This window comes from Vollenhovia emeryi, unplaced genomic scaffold (assembly GCF_000949405.1).
Source record: "Vollenhovia emeryi isolate VEMERY1.0 unplaced genomic scaffold, V.emery_V1.0 DF939136.1, whole genome shotgun sequence".
In the NCBI taxonomy this organism is placed as follows: domain Eukaryota; kingdom Metazoa; phylum Arthropoda; class Insecta; order Hymenoptera; family Formicidae; genus Vollenhovia; species Vollenhovia emeryi.
In genome coordinates, this window is record NW_011967230.1 from 1592620 (window position 1) to 1611567 (window position 18948).

General features: G+C 45.2%; 1 protein-coding gene across 1 annotated transcript in view; it reads right to left on the reverse strand.

Moving 5' to 3' along the window:
- Nucleotides 1-11070: 11070 nt before the first annotated feature.
- Nucleotides 11071-18948, reverse strand: part of LOC105567607 (LIM domain-containing protein A-like) — a 60826-nt gene continuing 52948 nt past the window's right edge. The window contains exon 2 of the mRNA XM_012022588.1: nt 11071-12501. Within this exon, the coding sequence (XP_011877978.1) occupies nt 12134-12501 (368 nt within the window). The 3' untranslated portion in view covers nt 11071-12133. The remainder of the gene's footprint in view (nt 12502-18948) is intronic.

An 18948-nucleotide genomic window follows, 5' to 3' on the forward strand; every position in this document is an offset into this window, starting at 1 on the left:
AGTTGCGAGAAGGAGGTAGGGTGTGCATAGTGTCGGTCGTAAAGTTGCAAAAGCTCGCGTGCTAAAACGCAACCTCGGCCAGCGCGCAGACCAACGAGAGTGGCAAAGCCCGGGTTTCATCGTCGTTTCAAATACCCGAGCCGAGCTGTCACGAACGATCTTCTCTCGTGACGAAGTTCGCGGCTATTTGACCCTCCGCGCTGTGGTAACCTGCTTTGCACCCGAGTAGCGTGCACGCCGCATGCTTAACGAGAAGTGCATCTACGTGGAAAACCCCGGCGATTCCGCTGGCGTGTCCGGATAGACGCGCATAGTATGCAAGCCGCGTTGTCTGCCGCGGTTAAAGACGGGGTATCCTTCTTTTTTTTTTACGGTGTCGTAAAAATATGTAAAATTATAGTTGACGCTTGTAAAACAGGAAGTTGGTTAGTCGTTTCATTGAACTTTCCGAGGAGAGATTTATCCCCCGCTGTATTTTACCGCGCTGTGAATTATAATATAATAGTTGCTCCTGGCGCGCGTGTCGTCGTCCGTTTGGAATATCGTCCATTCGTTGGAGGCATTCCGCTCTCGCACTTGCAACAACTCCCAAAAAAGTTTGCCTATTGACAGAGAGGCGTTGGTAATCGTAATACAGCGTGATTTTATACTTCTTATCTCGGCGCGGCGCGAGACCACCCAAACGGTGCGCGTTCGTTTCCCATCCGACGACGACAGCAAGTACGCCTCGAATCCTCCCTTTTCCCATTCCCTTAGGTAAGAGCGACGGAAAGGGGCAAAAGATAGGGAGAGGGGGAGAGAACGCGAGATTTGCGGTAGAAGAATGGAACCAGGTGGCGCAAGAAATTAGTGGTGGCCAAGCGAGCACGGGCGTTCTCGCCCTCAAGGTCTCTAATAGCCTGAATCGTATTGACGATGCCACCCCTGCAGTTTCCCCCGCTTCCTCCTCGTTGCATTACCCTCGGCATCTATAGCTCAATTTGCCGACACCTCGCTAAGTATAGGTTGGGTGGGTGGTCCTTCCTTGGGACTACGGGACCCACGAGCGCGGAGTGGAGTGGACCTGACCCGGGACGATAGGTGAGAGAGAGAGAGAGAGAGAGAGCGTGCGCGCGAGAGGGTGAGAGAGGCACCCAGGCACTGAATGGGGGGAGGCGAGGGGTTTACAGCTCATATATCTATCGGGCCATGAGACAATGGGGCCCTCGATCGAGCCGGCATCTTCTGATCGGCCGTGAAGAACAGCGCAGGAAACGCGCCCGTCCCACCCACCACTTCGACTCGCGCGAGCGTATTTACGCATCGGACGCGCCGAATTCGGGCTTTTCGTTTTTGCACATGTCCGGCACCACCTACGCGCGCCTACGTATGCGCGCGCGCTTTCAGCCGGCTGACGATGACCGATTGAAAAAGAGGGGTGTGACTGCGTTACCTCAAACCGAATTGCAATAGAGTCAAACCGCTACTGCAGCATAGGGGGATGAAACTGGACCACGACAGCTTCGATCCTATATTTACGGTAACACCGAGTGTTTTCTCGAGTGCTTTTTAAAATAGAACATGATCGACAATTCTGATTGTTCGAGTGACTCGTGTGCCGCGTTAAACTGGGCTAATTCTCACACGCGAGCGGTGTACTCTTCTCGATCTTATTGACGAAATATGCGCCACAGTGGCGGATTCGGGATCCTCGTACTTTCGCCACCACCGGTTTGACGCGCGATCGTTCGTGATGGCGGTCCAGATGGCGGATGGCATTGTCTGGGAGCGTGTTTCGTGAAGTGGCCGATACCCGCGCCAGACGCAACGCCTTTTGACGATGATGGGAACATCTCTCTGCAAAATGCGCTTCCAAATGGAGAAGTCATCTTAATAGGGGGGGGGGGGGATGCGGCAACGTATTAAGACGGCAGCCGACACGTTTAATTGACGTTCTCATTTGCATGAGACACGTTCGACGCGTTAACCGCCATTACAAGACGCTAACATCCCTTTGTCATTTTACCGAGCGACGCAATGGATACGAGGGATACTGTCCGTGGTACAATCACATCATTTTTAAAGTCGTCTTCCTTCGCGATAATAATATGAGCCGAGGAAACTTATGTATGTAAAACCATTACTTATCTCTTCATTTTCTCGCGTTGCTCCTTTTACCGAGATTTTTTTTTACTTATCGTATTACATACGTACATTGCACCAAAGACACATGAGAACATATTCCCGCTGTCCCCTCTGTATTTTACTTCATCGAGTACTTTGGCAATTAAGGATGATACAATGCCTCTTTCTTGAAAGGAGAAAAAAATGTATACGCTGTTGCGCCATGTAAGTAAAACGTCTTCCTTACTACTTCTTCCTCTATTTAGCGCGCCTAGACAACCTGTCTCGGCGTGCACGCACAATGAACATCTCTTCTCTCTTTTATCGCGCAGAACCAAAGAAGCAGAGCCGGCGTACGATTAGCGAGGATAATATTGCGGTCTTCTGACCGCAGTACTTTTCCGGCTCGTCATTAATGTTTGTATGATAATGGCGAGGGTGTGGAGAAATGAGAGATACTCGGCGCGAGAGCGAGAGAGAGAGAGAGAGAGAGAGAGAGAGAGAGAGAGAGAGAGAGAGAGAGAGAGAGAGAGAGAGAGAGAGAGAGAGAGAGAGAGAGAGAGAGAGAGAGAGAGAAAAGAGAGAGAGAGAGGGTACCAGAACTCGATGGCAAAGGGACGGGAGGAAGAGCGAGCGACGAACGTGAAGGAGAGGAACACGAAGCGAGGAAGGAAACGAAGAGAGTGGGCGCACGGAGAGAAGGAGAAGCACGGCGGGTAGGAGGTGGAAAAAGGACGTGGAACGAGGTGCACGGAGGGGGAGGAAAGCGGTCCTTTTGATGGGGCCTTTGTCGGGTCTCGCGGCGCTTTGCGATTTGCAACTAAAATCGTCGCCCTCCCTGCCCTCGCGCCCGCCGCTCCGCGCTTCGCCGAGTGATTTGCTGCGAATTTATTAATGCGACGATCGCGCGCGACGATCGAGCCCCGCGCATCGTGTTTCGCGCTGGGTTTGGGCCGCGCCGGATTCGGCACACGCGCGTTATTCAATCGAGCTTCTGAATTTTCAATTTGAGCGCGGTGTCGCCTTTTTTCTGCCGATTGAACTGCATTTCTTCGCCGTGGCTCCCAGGGTACGACAGTCCGAAGACAAGTATTCACGTGCCAGTGAAATTTCCGCAATTTTGACGTACTCGGAGCCGAATGGTGGGAGGCATCGCTATTTTCGAAACTGGAGACTGGAAATACCTGAAAATCGAAGCATAGATTTGAACGTAATGATCCTGCAATTTCTGTATTTGAATAAAATATTTAAGTCCAAGATCCCCACGTATAACCTGCCGATTGGAAGATTATGACGGCGCGCGGCAAAAAATCCACCGGGATCCCCCCCCCCCCCCCGTAGCTTATTCCGAAACGGCAAGTCGGCCGGTCGGCGATGTAACTTTCCGCCGAACAATTTCGCGAGGCATCGCGGCCTGTTGCGGGCCCGGCCGTATGGTAACAGGCGCAGAGGAAGATCGGCGAGAACGTAGATCGTCGAACCACATAGTCGAAGAACATGAGCGTGGAAATATGAATAATATAAGCGCGAGAAAGAGACGGCCGGGTGAGAAGCCGAGGAGGGAGAAAAAGAGAGAAACCAAGAGAGCGAAGGCACTCTTGGTAGGCAGCGGCTGCGGAGAAGGAAGAAACGCGAAGGAGCGCGGGTAGGGACCACCCCGTGGCTCGTCGGCTCGTTTGATCTTCTCCCACCCCGGGACGGTCCTTTACCCCCTGCCATCCCCCTCCGTGCGGGCCCCGTGTCGTCCCGTTCCCGCACGTTCGCCGCCCGGTATCGCCGTCTTGCTCCGCCTCGCCGTCTCGCTTCCACGCGGCTCGGCCCTCTCTCTTCCTTCTCTCGTCTCGTGATCTCTCACCTGCGGAGAAGAGGCGTCCGACACGTCAGAATCACACCTTCTACGACTACCCGCTCACTAATAATCCGAAGCTCCGTGCTGTGGTCCTTTTCTCGGGATCCGTGGAATCCTTCGAGAGGCGATGGACGCCTTTTGTCTCTGCGTGAACGCCGCATGCATCGGACACATCTTCTGGGTATCGGCAGCGTAATAAAGCTCCGAGGATTTCGCTAATTTGTCGAGTGATTTATTTTACGCTCACAATTTTTAAGAAAGAAAAGTTACGGAAAGATCACGTAGGATATTACATATCTAATAGTCGATGATTGATTTTCAGACAAATTTGGATTAGAGAAGTGACAATTTAAAAAACTTCGGAAAAGTTGGAGTATAGATGAATAATCTATCATATATACGACGCACAGATGATGTTCTATCGCTCAAAATCAAAGTTATTTTCCGTTGTTCTCTCGAGTGGTATCACAAATATAAACTTTCATTATTGAGATACGAGGAAAGTTAAAGAAACCGCAACAGAATTACGCTTATCCATCAAACTTTAAATGTAGAGAAATCGATTTCATATTCGTCAAAAAGTCTGTGGTTGAGATTGTACATGTTACACCTGAAACGCTTAAGCGTTTTGTCCGTTGGATCAAGAGCAAAAGCATTTCTACCAGTGTTCTTAAGAAAAACGTCAATTGATGAATTTCACACGCTCGATCTGCACATTGTAGAATATAACGATCGCTGAAAAATGCCTCAATCTCACTCTCGCTCTTTTCCTTCAACGAAGAAGATGTCACTATCGACACAGATTTACAAAAGAGGAGCAAAATTTCTCGAAGGGAAATTCGTGCCACGAATATCGGCCAACGGCGTGTTGTATGGCTGGGTGTTATTCGAAGGCGCTACTTAATTATCTCGCAGCCTCTAATCTGCCTGAGCCGACATACACACGCCAGCGCGGCGCATCTAGCGGACGTTACCTCGGCCCGGCCTGTGCCTAAATCTAAATCTCCCTTAACTGGAGGGCAGGCTGCATAACGATCGTATTCAAAATATTACGCATTCTGACATGAGCCTATATCGACAATGGCCCGGAGGAGCTCATATAAAATTATTTGAACAATAACGCATCGTTACCGAGTGAAGGATCGAGAGCGACGCTATAATTTAACCGTTCATCTCCTCACGCGAGTAGCGAAGAATTCCAGAATTCGAAAATTCCACCCTATAAATTTACCTGCCCACAAGGGGGTCGTAGATCGGGAGTGTAACAGTCTAAATCGTCATCGGGATTATTTCAAGTCGCGAATTCGAAGTCGTGGACCCGGAGGACGTTTCGGCCAATCGCCAAGTTCCAAGAAATCGGTTCAAGGAATCTCCCGTGGGACTTCAGGATCCATGGATCCAGGACAGCCACACGTAGAATCCTGGGAATCATAGAGCAGAGTCGTAGACAGAGCCACCGGATCGAACCGATCCGAGAGATCCGATGATGTACACAGCCTCGGGAACGCGACGGAGCATCCTCGAGCGCGGCATCGCATTAGCGGGGAGCGCGGAGAACGCCACCGATAAATTTCTCGTGAAACTGGAATGCCGGGGACCACCTCCACGCTTACGAGTTACAACACCTCTCTCGACTGCCGCCGCCGCCGCCGCCGCCGCCGCCGCCGCCGTGCCGATCGGACAAACTGCCGGACGGCCGGTGATCTATAGTGGTGTCTCGGCACCGCTCGGTACAATAACCGAAGTGAGAGCGAGAGTGTAGAGTATCCGGTGGTCTGTAATCAGGAGCCGAGCCGCTGGCAGACCCTACCTCTCGGTCCCGGGGCCTCCTTACCATTAACCTATCCGGTACCCGTTCCGTTCCGTCAACCTGACGTCATCGTAATTCGTGATCATTCTATACGCACGCATAGCACCTCGCGAGCACCTCGCCGTCCACCTCAAGTGATCCGCGAAACAAGGTGAAATTAACGCACACGGAGGGCCTTTTTGCGGAGAATCGGCTGTTATTAGATTACCGCTCCGTGAACGATCGTGCACCATCTCCTCTCGTTAGCAGGCTGCGCGCCACGGCGTTCGCCACGATATTCCGCAGTGGCAGTTCTCCGCGTCACGTTTGGAATCCTCAAAATCACGCGTTAAATCAATTCCCCCTCCGCGCTCCGAGTTTCTCTTTCGCCAATTATTAGAAGGACTAAAGGCAGAGACAATACAAGTACAAGAATAGCCAAGACTCGAGAAGATACACGTACACGGAGATACCGATATGGCTGCCACATGTCTGATAAGGGTTGGCACAACCCCAATAAATAGTAATATTTGGGACAGCTATATCCGCGATTGTCGCACCCACATTGGTATGACAGGTAGTGGAGACAACTAGATGCGTTTTGTGCAGCGAACTTAGTAAATGTTGCGACACAAAACAATGTAGATGCACCTACTGTTTGTACGGCACCATTTTAATTTTAGTTTTCTTGGCCTTAGCCGGTCTTTCCGTGTAATTGAAATTTCAAGAGACTCCGAGGGCCACGTTTATCAGAAACAAATACCAAAAACTTGAGAGTACCCAAGTTTCAAGTTACTTGCGCACACGGTATTGCGGTCACATCCCCGTCCTTTGCGTTTCCACCGCACGGTTCGCGCGCGGCGGTGTACGCGGCAGTGTTCGTTAGCGTCCGGCTGTTGAATATCATGGCTTTTTAGCCTGCAGGTGTCATTAGGGTGCGGACGGACGAACGAACGCTGATTGGTCTCGGCCGATCGCCCTCGGGGACACCGGCCCATCAGCTGTCCCATTCGCGCCAACGATGCCGACGACGAACAGCTCGCACGCCTATACGCGCCTCCATTACTTCCACCTTTGTGGAACCGCTCTCGCGAGCCGCGCGCGCAGCGGCTTTCCCAGACCCCGTACCGGGTTTTATCCCGATAACGCGTGTGAAGGGGCTAATCACTTAGCAGTTTCCCAGACTCCGTTCGCTCTCGCGCGACTTATTAATTAGCACGGCGAGGTGCGCCGCGATTGATTCGATTTTTGTGGCAGGCCACGGCACACTCAGGCGGAATCGAATAAGGCGAAATTGCGCTCGACGGCTACGTCGAGGAACGGAGATTTTCTCTTGCGAAACATGCGAGCGCTGCAACTTGGGGGATTATAAAGTTACGAAAATGTTGCCGGGCTCGCACCCGTCTCTTCCATCGGAGTCTTGTGCGGGACACATTCGTGCTCCATTGACAAAATCTAACGCCTAAATTCTCACGCGTTCGTTACTACTTACGCTTGTTACTATCCAAACGGTAGATGATAAAAATCCGTTATCTAACCGAGGCAACAACGTTTCGCAAGATTCCAACCGCGCGAATAATATATCGTCTCGATCCCCCACCCACTCTCGCCTAAACACTCCCACATATTAATCTTCCATCGTCGGGGCTACGAGCTCTCGTTAGCCGAGGCCGTAGCGCAGCTAGTCCACCCGAAAGAAGTCCTCCCGCCGTGTAAATGGACCTCGTTGGCGAAGACGAGATGAAAGACCGCGCGCAGGTAGAAATCAGCCACGTGAAAGAAGTCAGTCTATGAGGAATCGGGGGAAGAAAAATAAAATAAAAAAAAAACAGAGGGAACAACGAGCGGGCGAAGTGGGAGCGCGGGAGGGCGAGGGAGATCGGCGGTGCTAGGATCGGCGGCTCGCCGCGCCGCGCCGCGCCGCGCCGCGGCGAGGGGGACTCGGCGAGGCCGAGATATCGCATTAACGAGGCCCGCTGATGGGCCGGGGCCTAGATCTACGTCTAATTACATCCGCGCGGCGCGCGGGGAGACTCGTTTCTCGCGTGCTGAAACGGTTCGAATCGAAATTATGGATCTGCGGCGCTCCGCGCGCCGCGCCGGCTTGACTGACGCATGACTGGCTGGCGGGTTAAGCGAGTCAACGAGTAAATGAGTCCGAATTACGTGGGCGTGTCAATGCCGGGAAAATGAGCTCCGCGAGGTATCCTCTGGCGGGCTTATGCAAAACAACGCCGGATAATGTTGCCGCACGCGCTCGCACGATCTTGCCTGGCGATCGGTAGCACGGTTCGTCGACACGTGCGACGATTGCATGTAGCGTTTCGCGTAGAGACAAATTAGCGTAGCGTGAGAGACAGGCTGGGCCTCGTGTTCGAGAAGGCTATTCTCTAGAGTGAATCTTGACTCGCGAGGGGCTTATGTATATTTAGAACGCGGCAGTGTTGCCGTAGAAAATTCTAATATCCGACGATCCCATTTATCATCGATGGGCTGTCGTTCTTGTCACTTTAGATACCTGAACAAGTCGTTAGCTTTAAGTGGAAGGACGATCGCGCTCGCCCCAGAATGATGACTCTTGGCGACCGGAATGATGCGGGCCTTACGATTTTTACACGGATTGATTTATGTCTTTCTTTCCTTTTGTCTTCGCGTCATACGTAATGGCGACGTATAAAACGTCGCTGTTAAAATACACGCCCTTCTGCTAAATTCAAATATGCGAATTAGCGTTTTCGTAATTGCCATATGTGTCGTTTCTCAATATTATGCGCGAAATTGCCGGCGAGGAAACTCGCGGAATTCAATTAAACGAAATGAAGAGAGTTTTTAATCGAACCGACTGGAGGCTCCGTTCGAGAGTCCGCCGGGTAAACGAGGGCAGTTCGCCCGCCGCCGACCGGCCGATAATTACCACGAAATTAATATTTCGATAATCTGATGTGTAATAACATTCATTTCGCGTTCAATCTCTACGTTGAATAAACTCGGTCCCCGGGAACCGCATTAACGAGCGCCGTTTCGTAATGCCATTTAATTACCGAGCGATATATCGGAAATAATTAAGAGCCAGGTGGTGGGAGGCTCTCGCGACATTGAGCGAATCGTAAATTAATTGCCAATATGACGGGAGCAGCGGTGCCGTGTGTGAGCCGCGGGATATCCGTATCGCGATCGCGATAATAAAACTTGTATTAAAGCTGACATATAAGGACGTAAGTATACGGCGTTGGGCCAAATTGTTGCGATTAAACGATAATTCGTTAATGTCGCGCGTTACTCGCGCGATTCCATAGATATGCGTTTAATGCGCTCCGAAGGGCACGAGGGCGAGCAGGGAGAGATACAATGAATGATATCGCACGCTCGCTCCGATCGGAGATCGCCTGAATTATTGGTGTATCCGATATATCGAGAAAATTGGCGGTGGTCATCATCGCCATTATGAATTCTTTATTTGGATGTTGCGGCGTCTGAATTACAGGGCGGTATGGGCTACCTTGCTTACTGCTTCATATAAGGGCCCGTCGGTATCAGCGATGGCTACGAACGTCCGCGCGCTCGTTCAAGTTTGTACGAGAGTCGCGCTACTTTGTCTCGACCTGCGTGTCGCGAAACGATATGTCGCGAGATGGAAGCGTTTCTTTGCACTCGCTTAGTTTCACGCGCCTAAAACCACATCCTTCGGAGCGGCGACTTCGAATACTTTTTCTTCTTTAAACATTAAACAGGTGTTGTTGTTTTTTTATACCCGAGAGTCCGCGAATCATCGAAGCCCTCGCTTTCCGACGATCGCATGTATCGATCTGGCCGACCATAACGAACGCAATAAACAGCCGATTTCTTAAAGTGCCGGATATTTGAGAGAATTTTCGCAGATAGGAATTTATGTACGGTATAAACGCGGAGGAAGCTTGGAAATATTTTTCATGTAAAGTATATAAGGGCCATAAATAGAGCGCGGCTAATCGCATATCAGCGATGAGTCTCGCGATGCATGATATACGAGCAGATAGCTCGACATTACCGACCTGCTTCCTGTTACTTGAATATCTGATGTTAAACGGAACCGTTTGATACGAGGCGTCGTTAATGAGTCTATCATTAACTTGTCGTCATTATCTCTGATATAAAACGCGTGCTACTGCCATCGCAATATATAGATTAATCGAATCTAGAATGTTTATAACGGATGTAAATACGTGTGTTACGCGCGTTAAGTATATGCTGATTATATGCCTCCTCTCGGGTGTATACTTGAGTGCTCCCTCAACATTTCTAATAAGGGCCCGGCGGCTTTTGCAAGTGTCTAACTTGATGAAACTGACGTTCCCGGAACATTCTTTCCGCTATTTATTTTTGCATTGTAAAATTTTCCCCGCCCAATGCCTCTTCTTCGTACTTAAAAACATTTCGAACAACTATAAACTTTAAAAGTGCGATGAAACGACGAGACTTTATTTCTCCACTACAATCTAAAGTGGACTTTGCTTTAATAAGTCAAGTTTTTCGTTAACCTATGAAATTGACGTGTAATGATATTTATTAAATTACCCTTAAAGAAAAATGGATTTTACATAGTAAATTTATAAAAATTGACTGTTATTTTTTTCAATTTATTTCTCGTTCGCTCTAAATAATAAGAGTTTCATATTGTGTAGTTACAATCTCGAATATATTTTGCATGAGAAGATAGAAACGTTCACCGTTCAGAATGTTGTTATATTGCAACATATCTTCAGTATTTCGCGGTTCACAGACTCGAGTTCTAATCTATCGGTAGCAAAAGCGTTCGGTTATGACGAGTGCCAGACTCCGACGGATACAACGAGGAAAAGGCTCGCGAAATGACTTCATCTTAATAAATTACGTCTCTGGGTAAATACTCGCGAATGGCTTCAAAAAGATTCTCGGAAGGGCCGCAACGCGGTATACGCTATTTTTGGAGAATAATTCCTTTTCATCTCTGTGCACTGCGCCTCTGCGGCTCCTTGCATGCCGTGCCTTTTTTACGCGCAGTATTACGCAAAGCGCAATAAAATATAAATCTCCCCTCGTTAAAGCAATTCGCGAAAGAATAACACGATCTTTATGCGAGTTTTCGTTACCCTGTGTCTTCTTCGATCTACCCAATCACATTTTAATAACACGAACGCTTCTTACTTTTACAAACTGTTTACCTTTAAAACATTGAAGCTTGTGAATAATTGCAGTTTGTGAGGTTTTGCCTGCACTGTGTTTAAATAGTACAAGATAATGTGGGAGAATTGAAAGGAAAGATCAGTGGGGCTGAAGAAGTTGAAGAAGTTGGTAGATAGAAACAGTTTCAATAATGTTTCCATTTATTTAGCTTCGCTATACACTGTACTAAGTCGGTTTACACACGCGCTCCTAGCTTTTAGTCTCACGCACCTCACTATCACTTTACGAATCGCCGTATGCAGATATACATTTTACTCGCTCCTAAAATTCACTAATTAAACTCATAATCAGGTATATTGCAGTGTCCCATCTATGCTCTTACGGTTTCTTGTAACTCTAATCATGTATAACGGTCTCTATCATGCCTATACGTAACATTATCAAGGGAACGATGTATACCTATATACAATGTATGTACACAATGGCCACAACGCGTGGGTTATTTATAATTTACGGATTAATATTCATTTAATAATTTATTATCGACCGTTTTAGCCGAGGTCCTCCTCACGAATCCCGTTCCTCTCGCTTTCTCCATTTTGTAATAAATACATTATAATACACCGCGCTCTGCGCGTAAAATTGCAGCGGACTATGATGCGCTTTCCATTTAAAGCCGTAAAATTACGACATAAGAACGTCACGTTTTTTTTTTCAGTTCTAACAAGCACAACGAAAATCCCTTTTGCAAATTTTAAAATGATATTTCCTCCCCCCCTCAGTCATATTTCTCAGAAACTGGACCGTTATAGAATGCTATGGAATATTCTCGCTCGTCGAGAGACTGGATGCAATAATAACTTAAACAGCTTTATAATTTTGAAAAAAAAGAAACTTGAACATTGAATCGTAATAAATTAGTAGACAGATAATGTTTGTACGCAGAAGGTGGTGTTCTTTATCGTAAGACTCTCTTCAGAATTTCTTCGTGAAGAGATTCTGAAGATTAAAATGTATGAAAGAACCGAATCGCGCATAAAAAGAAGACCAAGTGCATTCGTGAGCGCATAAAAACAATTTTCGTACGTGCTTGTTCGAATAATACACTGAAATTATGTATCACGATTCGAGCTTCCCTCTCGGTCCAAAATACTCGATATTACATGAGTAATAACTGTCCGTTGTCCGATTCCCTCCCGTCGAGCCTCAATTGCACACAGAAAGTCGGAAAGGCGATTTCGAGTCGACCTCTACGATTTCTCGTCCATGGAGTTTGGCAATGGTCGTTTCTTCAAGATCCCCAGGTCTTGCACGTTCTCTAGGAAAGTCTTGTGATGTTGAGCGACCAAAATTGGATTCACAGTCTGCACGTCCTTCTTAAGCTCCTCCATGTCCCTCTTGAGCTTGGCCCTCCTGTTTTGGAACCACGTGATCACTTGGGCATTGCTCAGACCCAGCTGAGCGGCGATCTCGTCCCTGTCGGCCGGGCTCAAGTACTTCTGATACAAGAATCTCTTCTCCAGCTCGAAGATCTGCTGATTCGTGAAGGCGGTCCGACTCTTGCGCTTCTTCTTCGGCTGCTGGCGATTGTTGAACAGGTTCAAGTGATTGGCTTGCTCTGCAACACGAGAAATTAGACACGGTTAGTCGTGTTTATATATACCGATTTCAACGCATTGCGCAGCGAATCAATACATCAAATATACACAGGACCAACACAATTAAGTTTTCCTTTTTACAATTGCAATCGGTCTGTGACTTCAAGGTATTTTCAATATCTTCAATGAACACATCCTTGCCGTTCGAACATATCGTTACTCTCGATTACGTCAAACTTTAATACGAAAATTCAACTGTTTAAGTAACACGCTAGTTAATTTATTCCACGCTTCTCAAATGTGCACATACAGTCAACCTTGAAATCCGCGAAGGATGTAAAAGTGTTCCAAGGAGCAAGCGTGATGATCGACAAAAATAATGAAAGGGTTCGTTTTACGACCAAGTAAAATGTTATCGGTGATCCATACGGTTTCTCACGGAAAGATCTGAAAGTGATTCTGCCTTCGTGGTAGCGCCGCGCCGCGCCGCGCACCGGTTATCGCGCGCGCGGATAATGAATGAGCGGAGGCGCGGGTATTGCGCAAATGAATCGTCGATTCAGCGGCAATTAAATCCTGCCGATAACGAGACCGTCGGGTCCCGACGAGCCGTGTCTCTCGGGAACGCAATGCGATAATTAGCTACCGATACGAATAGGTGTATTAAGATTTTATCGCTGACGTTGTCTGAGTAATCGTTCGCGAAGCTACACGGCGGAAAGAATTCTCCGTGAAAACGCGTTAGGCGTAAAATACGACGCGTTCGCGCGGGAGAGAAAAAAAAGGAAGGATATTGGGAAATTAAGCGAATGCTTAGCCGCGCCGCGTGTTTTATCGTTTTCGCCACTTACTTAACGTGCGTTATGCGCTGTTAATCCCTCATGGGAATAAGGCGAGAGATAGACACGCGATAAGAAGAATATATATGGCAGCGGATTGATCCAACGTTTACGCGTTGAGTTTCTCTATATATTGTATAAATTTATGTAGGCGTCGATAAATATTGGATATATATATACGTTATGTGGTGCACACAATCGGGACAAGATAATTACCAATTGATTTCACCCGATTGCCAAATACATGCCGGCCAGAGATTGAGGGCAGCTGCGTAGCAAATGACTGTGCGTTATGGGAACAGTTTTGCAGCAAATTTAATGTTTATACCTTTTCCATCAATCTAGTATTTATTGTTTAGACACATAAAATTTTTTAAGCGGTTGAAGTAAGTCTCTAATACGGCTGGTTCGGTCTTGGTCTATTTCAATTTCCCGAAAAGGATGTTCTTCCGTAATAAACGACTTTTGAGGTACTATTTATATATGCGAATGCGCGATGCGTACGTACAATGATGGAAATTTCACAATGCCGTAGCGATGGGGACATGCAAAGCGAATCGAAGCGTTTTTTCACGCGACTGCCGTCGGAATTGTGTTTCACGGAATCGTCTCCGAGGGCTACAAATTAAATATATTTTCGAGACATGGAAGGGTTCCCCCCCATAAAAGTATTACGCATTCGTTACGGTGCTCAGTCCACGAAATTCCGAGAGCCATAACTATCGTAGTTCCCGGTTGCTAGCTAAGGCTGTAAGTTCAAAATGTTTCTACCAGACGTTCGCCTTTAGCCCCAGAGCGATTTGTAGTTATAGCAGATCAGGTATGCACGGATATATATCAATATAAATTATCTTACATTTTGCGATATTACTACTACATTAATACTTCACATGCGCTCCGAATAGAATATAACGCATTCTATTAATATATATATAAGGCGTGTAATGGAAAAATATTAACAAAAACGCATACTGAATCTACAATATTTTAACGATTTAAAACTAAAAACTGCTTAGTTATTTTCGTTAAATTATTTACTTGAATTTTTAATTTAGAATTTTAATTTAGAGTCAGCTAGAAAGTATATATATAAATCGTTTAAATATTGTAGATTCAGTATGCGTTTTTGTTAATATTTTTCCATTACACGCCTTTTTTTATATCGAAATACTTTCCGGGAGATTGGATTCTGCCGCTTTAAAAAGTTCTTAAAAAATTTCCGCCGCATCTTATCGAACTCGTTGCAAACGCGGCAATTTTCTTAAAAATCAGCTTGTTATTATAAATTAATTGCCGGTTTAAAGAGTAGGCAATTAAAGCAATCTTCTGTGCCCTATCTTATCGGATGCTGTTACATGAAGGTGAACACCGCAACCTAATTTTTAACAAGATTGGAGCACGTGAAGTCGTACGGTTTATCTGAATATCTAATAATTGATCTATGATCGATCTACGATCGATCGCTTTCGATTAGATGGTGGAAAATCTATCCGGTGTGCGAGGCATGACAAGAAAATTGCCGTATCGACTCCATCGGCTAATCGCCTCCTCGCGAAGTAGCCTAAAAATAATCACCGCTCGCCGTCGTGTCCTATTAGCTGATGCCGCGTAATACCGGTTCCCGTTTTATAATTTTCGTTATGCTCGCGCTGGTCCTCGGGACGAAGGAAATATTGTCAATTAACATCGTTATCCAATAACCAGAGCGACCCCGTGCATGTTTAACGTCGCGTAATGTTTACCGGGCAATATACGCGATGGCCGTTTTCGCAATGGCGTTAGCCATTAGGAAATAATCGAATCGAATGATGAGAGAGAGAGAGAGAGGGGGGGAGGAAGGGAGGCGGGCGCGATGAGTCGTGGACAAAGTAGCCGAGGAGTCGCTCCAGGATCAAAGGCCGCCGCCATCGGTCACACCTGCGCAACCCGACCGTACAGTCCACTTTAAAAACTCTCGCCGACTGGCACGAGCGATGTCATGCGCATATAAGGTGACCGGATGTCTTGTTTTCGGGGGGACAGTCCGCCTTTATTTGAAAGAATGGTACACGCTCTTACACTCGTCCTAATCATTTTATTGCGCTAATTGGGCATGAAAGTACAAGACGCGCTTGGCGTTGAGCGCAATACAGTGTACAACCCGAAAATACAGTGTAACATGTGTTTCGTTCAATCCACAACATGCCCCGCTTCTCTAATAGCCGGCGTTTAGAGTTAACCGTTAGTCTAAACGTCTCGGAATCCTGACACTTGCCGAGGAAATTGCCAACGTTAATTACGGAGATATTGTATCTGTAGTTCTTCATTATACTCTGTCAAACATAATCTTAATTGCGTTTGTACTGAAAACGTTGGATTGGATTGAAGGTAGTCGTTAGTAGTAAAGAAAGAAAAATGCAATCAATTCTATGCGCGAGTAGCAAATAGATTGAATAACATACGTTGAATGTCCAGAATATTCTACTTGCGAATGTATTAATTTAGCTTTATTTACGACTGAAATCAATATTGCATAGGTGGAAATATTAATAATCCACGCGCGCGTACGGGAGAAAATTAATTTCCGATTTATAGACTTCAGGAAAATAATTAAAGAGGAGACTATCAGACACTTTCAATGAAGGCGAACCTTTAGCGAAAGGCATATTGATTCGATTACACGTACGCACTGCAACTCAACATGTACATAGAGGAAAATAGAAGAAAGAGAAACTTATTATAAAAAATTAAAAGTTTAGAATCATGCAATATGCATTTTTCATGTGATAATTATCTAAATTGCGATGTTGTATCAATTAATTTTAATTTTGTATTACTCTATATTAACTGTAATTTTATATTAATCGTGACAGAGGGAGAAAAACGGGGAGGGGGATTAATTTAATTAATTATACGTTCCTCGACCTCCATTTCTCATTTACCTCAGATATTCTCCTCGAGCCTAATGATTATTTTTAGTCTTCTAAAAGCAGCCACGTCCGAAAATGCATTGACAAATGAAATCGAAGACAAAGCGAACGAGAATGTTGCACGACAAAGTTGTTGAGACACGACGACGAAACGGTAAACGAACGGACGAATGGACGGACGGAAGAAGCGTCGAGATATTAGTTTCTGCGGTCGGTTCTCCGCAGAGATTTAATTCGTTTGATGTTCACGATTCGCCGCTTCGGCTGTCTTTTCGCAACTCGCGTCTTCTCCTTCCTCTTTTCCCCTCAACTTTCCAAGCAGTTTTAAGAATCGCCAATGCTCTTCCTTTTCCGAAAAATTTTCTTGTCGATCCTCTTGTCGATAAACATTCTGGTTTCTACAAATTTATGCTTTAAAAAATTCGAATATTATTTACAAGTTATTATTTATTATTAGCGAATTAATGAAAATTACTTATTATTGGTTTTACAAGAAGAGTAAAACACGTCGGCTAAGATACATCTATCGAATATATGTTAGTGCGGAATTTTAATCGGATTAGTTGAAATTCTTTCGAAATTACAAGCGATCCAATTCTCTAAAGCGATATATGTAGGTACGCATTGAAGAATTGTACAGAAAGAAATTCCTGATAAAGGGCAGCCGACGCGACCACCTGCCGTGCGTAAACCATATCCATGTATGACATCTACTAGGGTCACAGATGGCGGCGAAATTCGCTTGATTAATGTGCTGACTTGGCCGAAAATTTGGTTTAATTACGCGAGCCGGTATACTTTCGTATATCTGTGCATTATCTTTATCCGAACATGTTTAACAAACCGCTCTCATAATGAATCGCAATAATTAATAACAGATTGATCCTTTTATTACCGAAGTGACGTGTACTCGGTAAAAAAAATATCAATTTTAGAAAGTGGGTTATGTACTGCCGTAAACTACATCATGTGTGGAGCATTTTTTTACGCAAAATTCACGTTCTTTATGATTTTTGGTCTTATAGACACAGCAAAAAACTTACAGCAGAGAGATTTCGTTGTAGAATTTTATTACATTTTTTTAAATATAATTCTGACCATTTTTACTTACAATTAGATACGTAGTAGGCACAGTCAAATAATTAATAATCTCGAAGCTTGAAGGAACACGAGTTCTACATCCAGACTTTTCGTAATCTGGACTAATCGTGGAAAATGCAGTCATAAATACAGAGATAGTAATTTTTCAAAAACAATGTTGCAATATTGTCGTGTTACATTCCCGTCGTCAACATGTGCAGTCGAATGTTCTATAGTGAAAGAAAATTGTTAGAAATTGTTTAAAAGCAGTACAATGATCCATCATAACCGAAGATTACATTTCGTGAAAAATATGTTCGAGAAATTCTCGGAAGTTGATTTATCGCGACACGACGACACAGGGGAAAACAGCCTTAGAAGCGAACAGCACGATGCAAAGCGACATGATATGTCTCGCGAAAGACCAACAAAACCGTTGCGCGGCCATCTTGGTTACGCTCGAGCAAGATTCACTCGAGTAGAATAGTGACGGAGTTAAGAGGCGCGACGATCTTGAAACAGCTTAACTGGCGTCTCGTCGAGTAGATTATTCGACAACAGTTTCTTGTTAAGCTGAATTTTACGGTCAAACTGCAAACGGCCTGTGATGCAACAAAGAAAATCGTCGCGCCGTTAACGAGTTCCGGTGTGCTTTCCGGTGCACATCTATTTTTCATTGCTCGTCCGAGGCGCTCAGGTTGGTTGACGACTTAAGATAAGTACAATATTTATTTCCGGTCGCTTATGGCGAAAGAAAATTATTGCTGTGCAAAGATAGGTTTTCATGTTGGAATGTTTTATTTCCAATTTACTGGGAGATTTTTCCAGTGACAATTTTCATCTGAAAGCAATACGCTGCAGGCTGAACAATCAGTGCCACAATTTGTTTTAGAGCAAAGATGAATAAGGGAAATGTTATGTCGTCTTATGCCAAATGTGCAAGTTTTTACAAAACAGTGCGAGTAAAATAGTAAAATAGTAAAATTTAAGTCTGAAATAAAACTGATCTTCACTCTACTATATTATTATTTTATGAAATTTACACATTTATGGTTTCGGCATAAGAGAAACGGCATATATTACGACGACGTGTTAATTTCATTTTGATGTTGAAATTTAATTTCAAGTCATGAAGCGACATAAATTATTCCGGATTGAATGCGTTTATTATAATTACGCACCCTCAGAAAGAATTTCTTTTACTGAGACAAAAATATTCTTCACGCATTTATATTTCTCACGATCTCATTTAGTATAAAAATAAGACAATATCAAAATAGTCAATAATTCTTATCCTCCTCTATCGAATTAAAAACGATTTACTTAATATATTGAGAGTAACTTATATAAAGAGTAACTTATATAAATGTAAATTTATATATTCTTGCGTTTAGAATAAATTTTCCCTCCATCTTACAACGCACCAAGTTGGCATCACGATATTCGACAAAAGACGATATATACCTACTACCATTTTATTCTAGATTTTACAATTTTTCATTTAAAATTAAAATATTCCTTTTTTCTACAATAAATATGATTGGCGCTATATCGATGCTATTTTATGATACATTCAAGTGTAATAGCATTGGACCCTGAAATTTTTTTGTGGGTGCGAGTTGCAACGATGCTGTCGGAC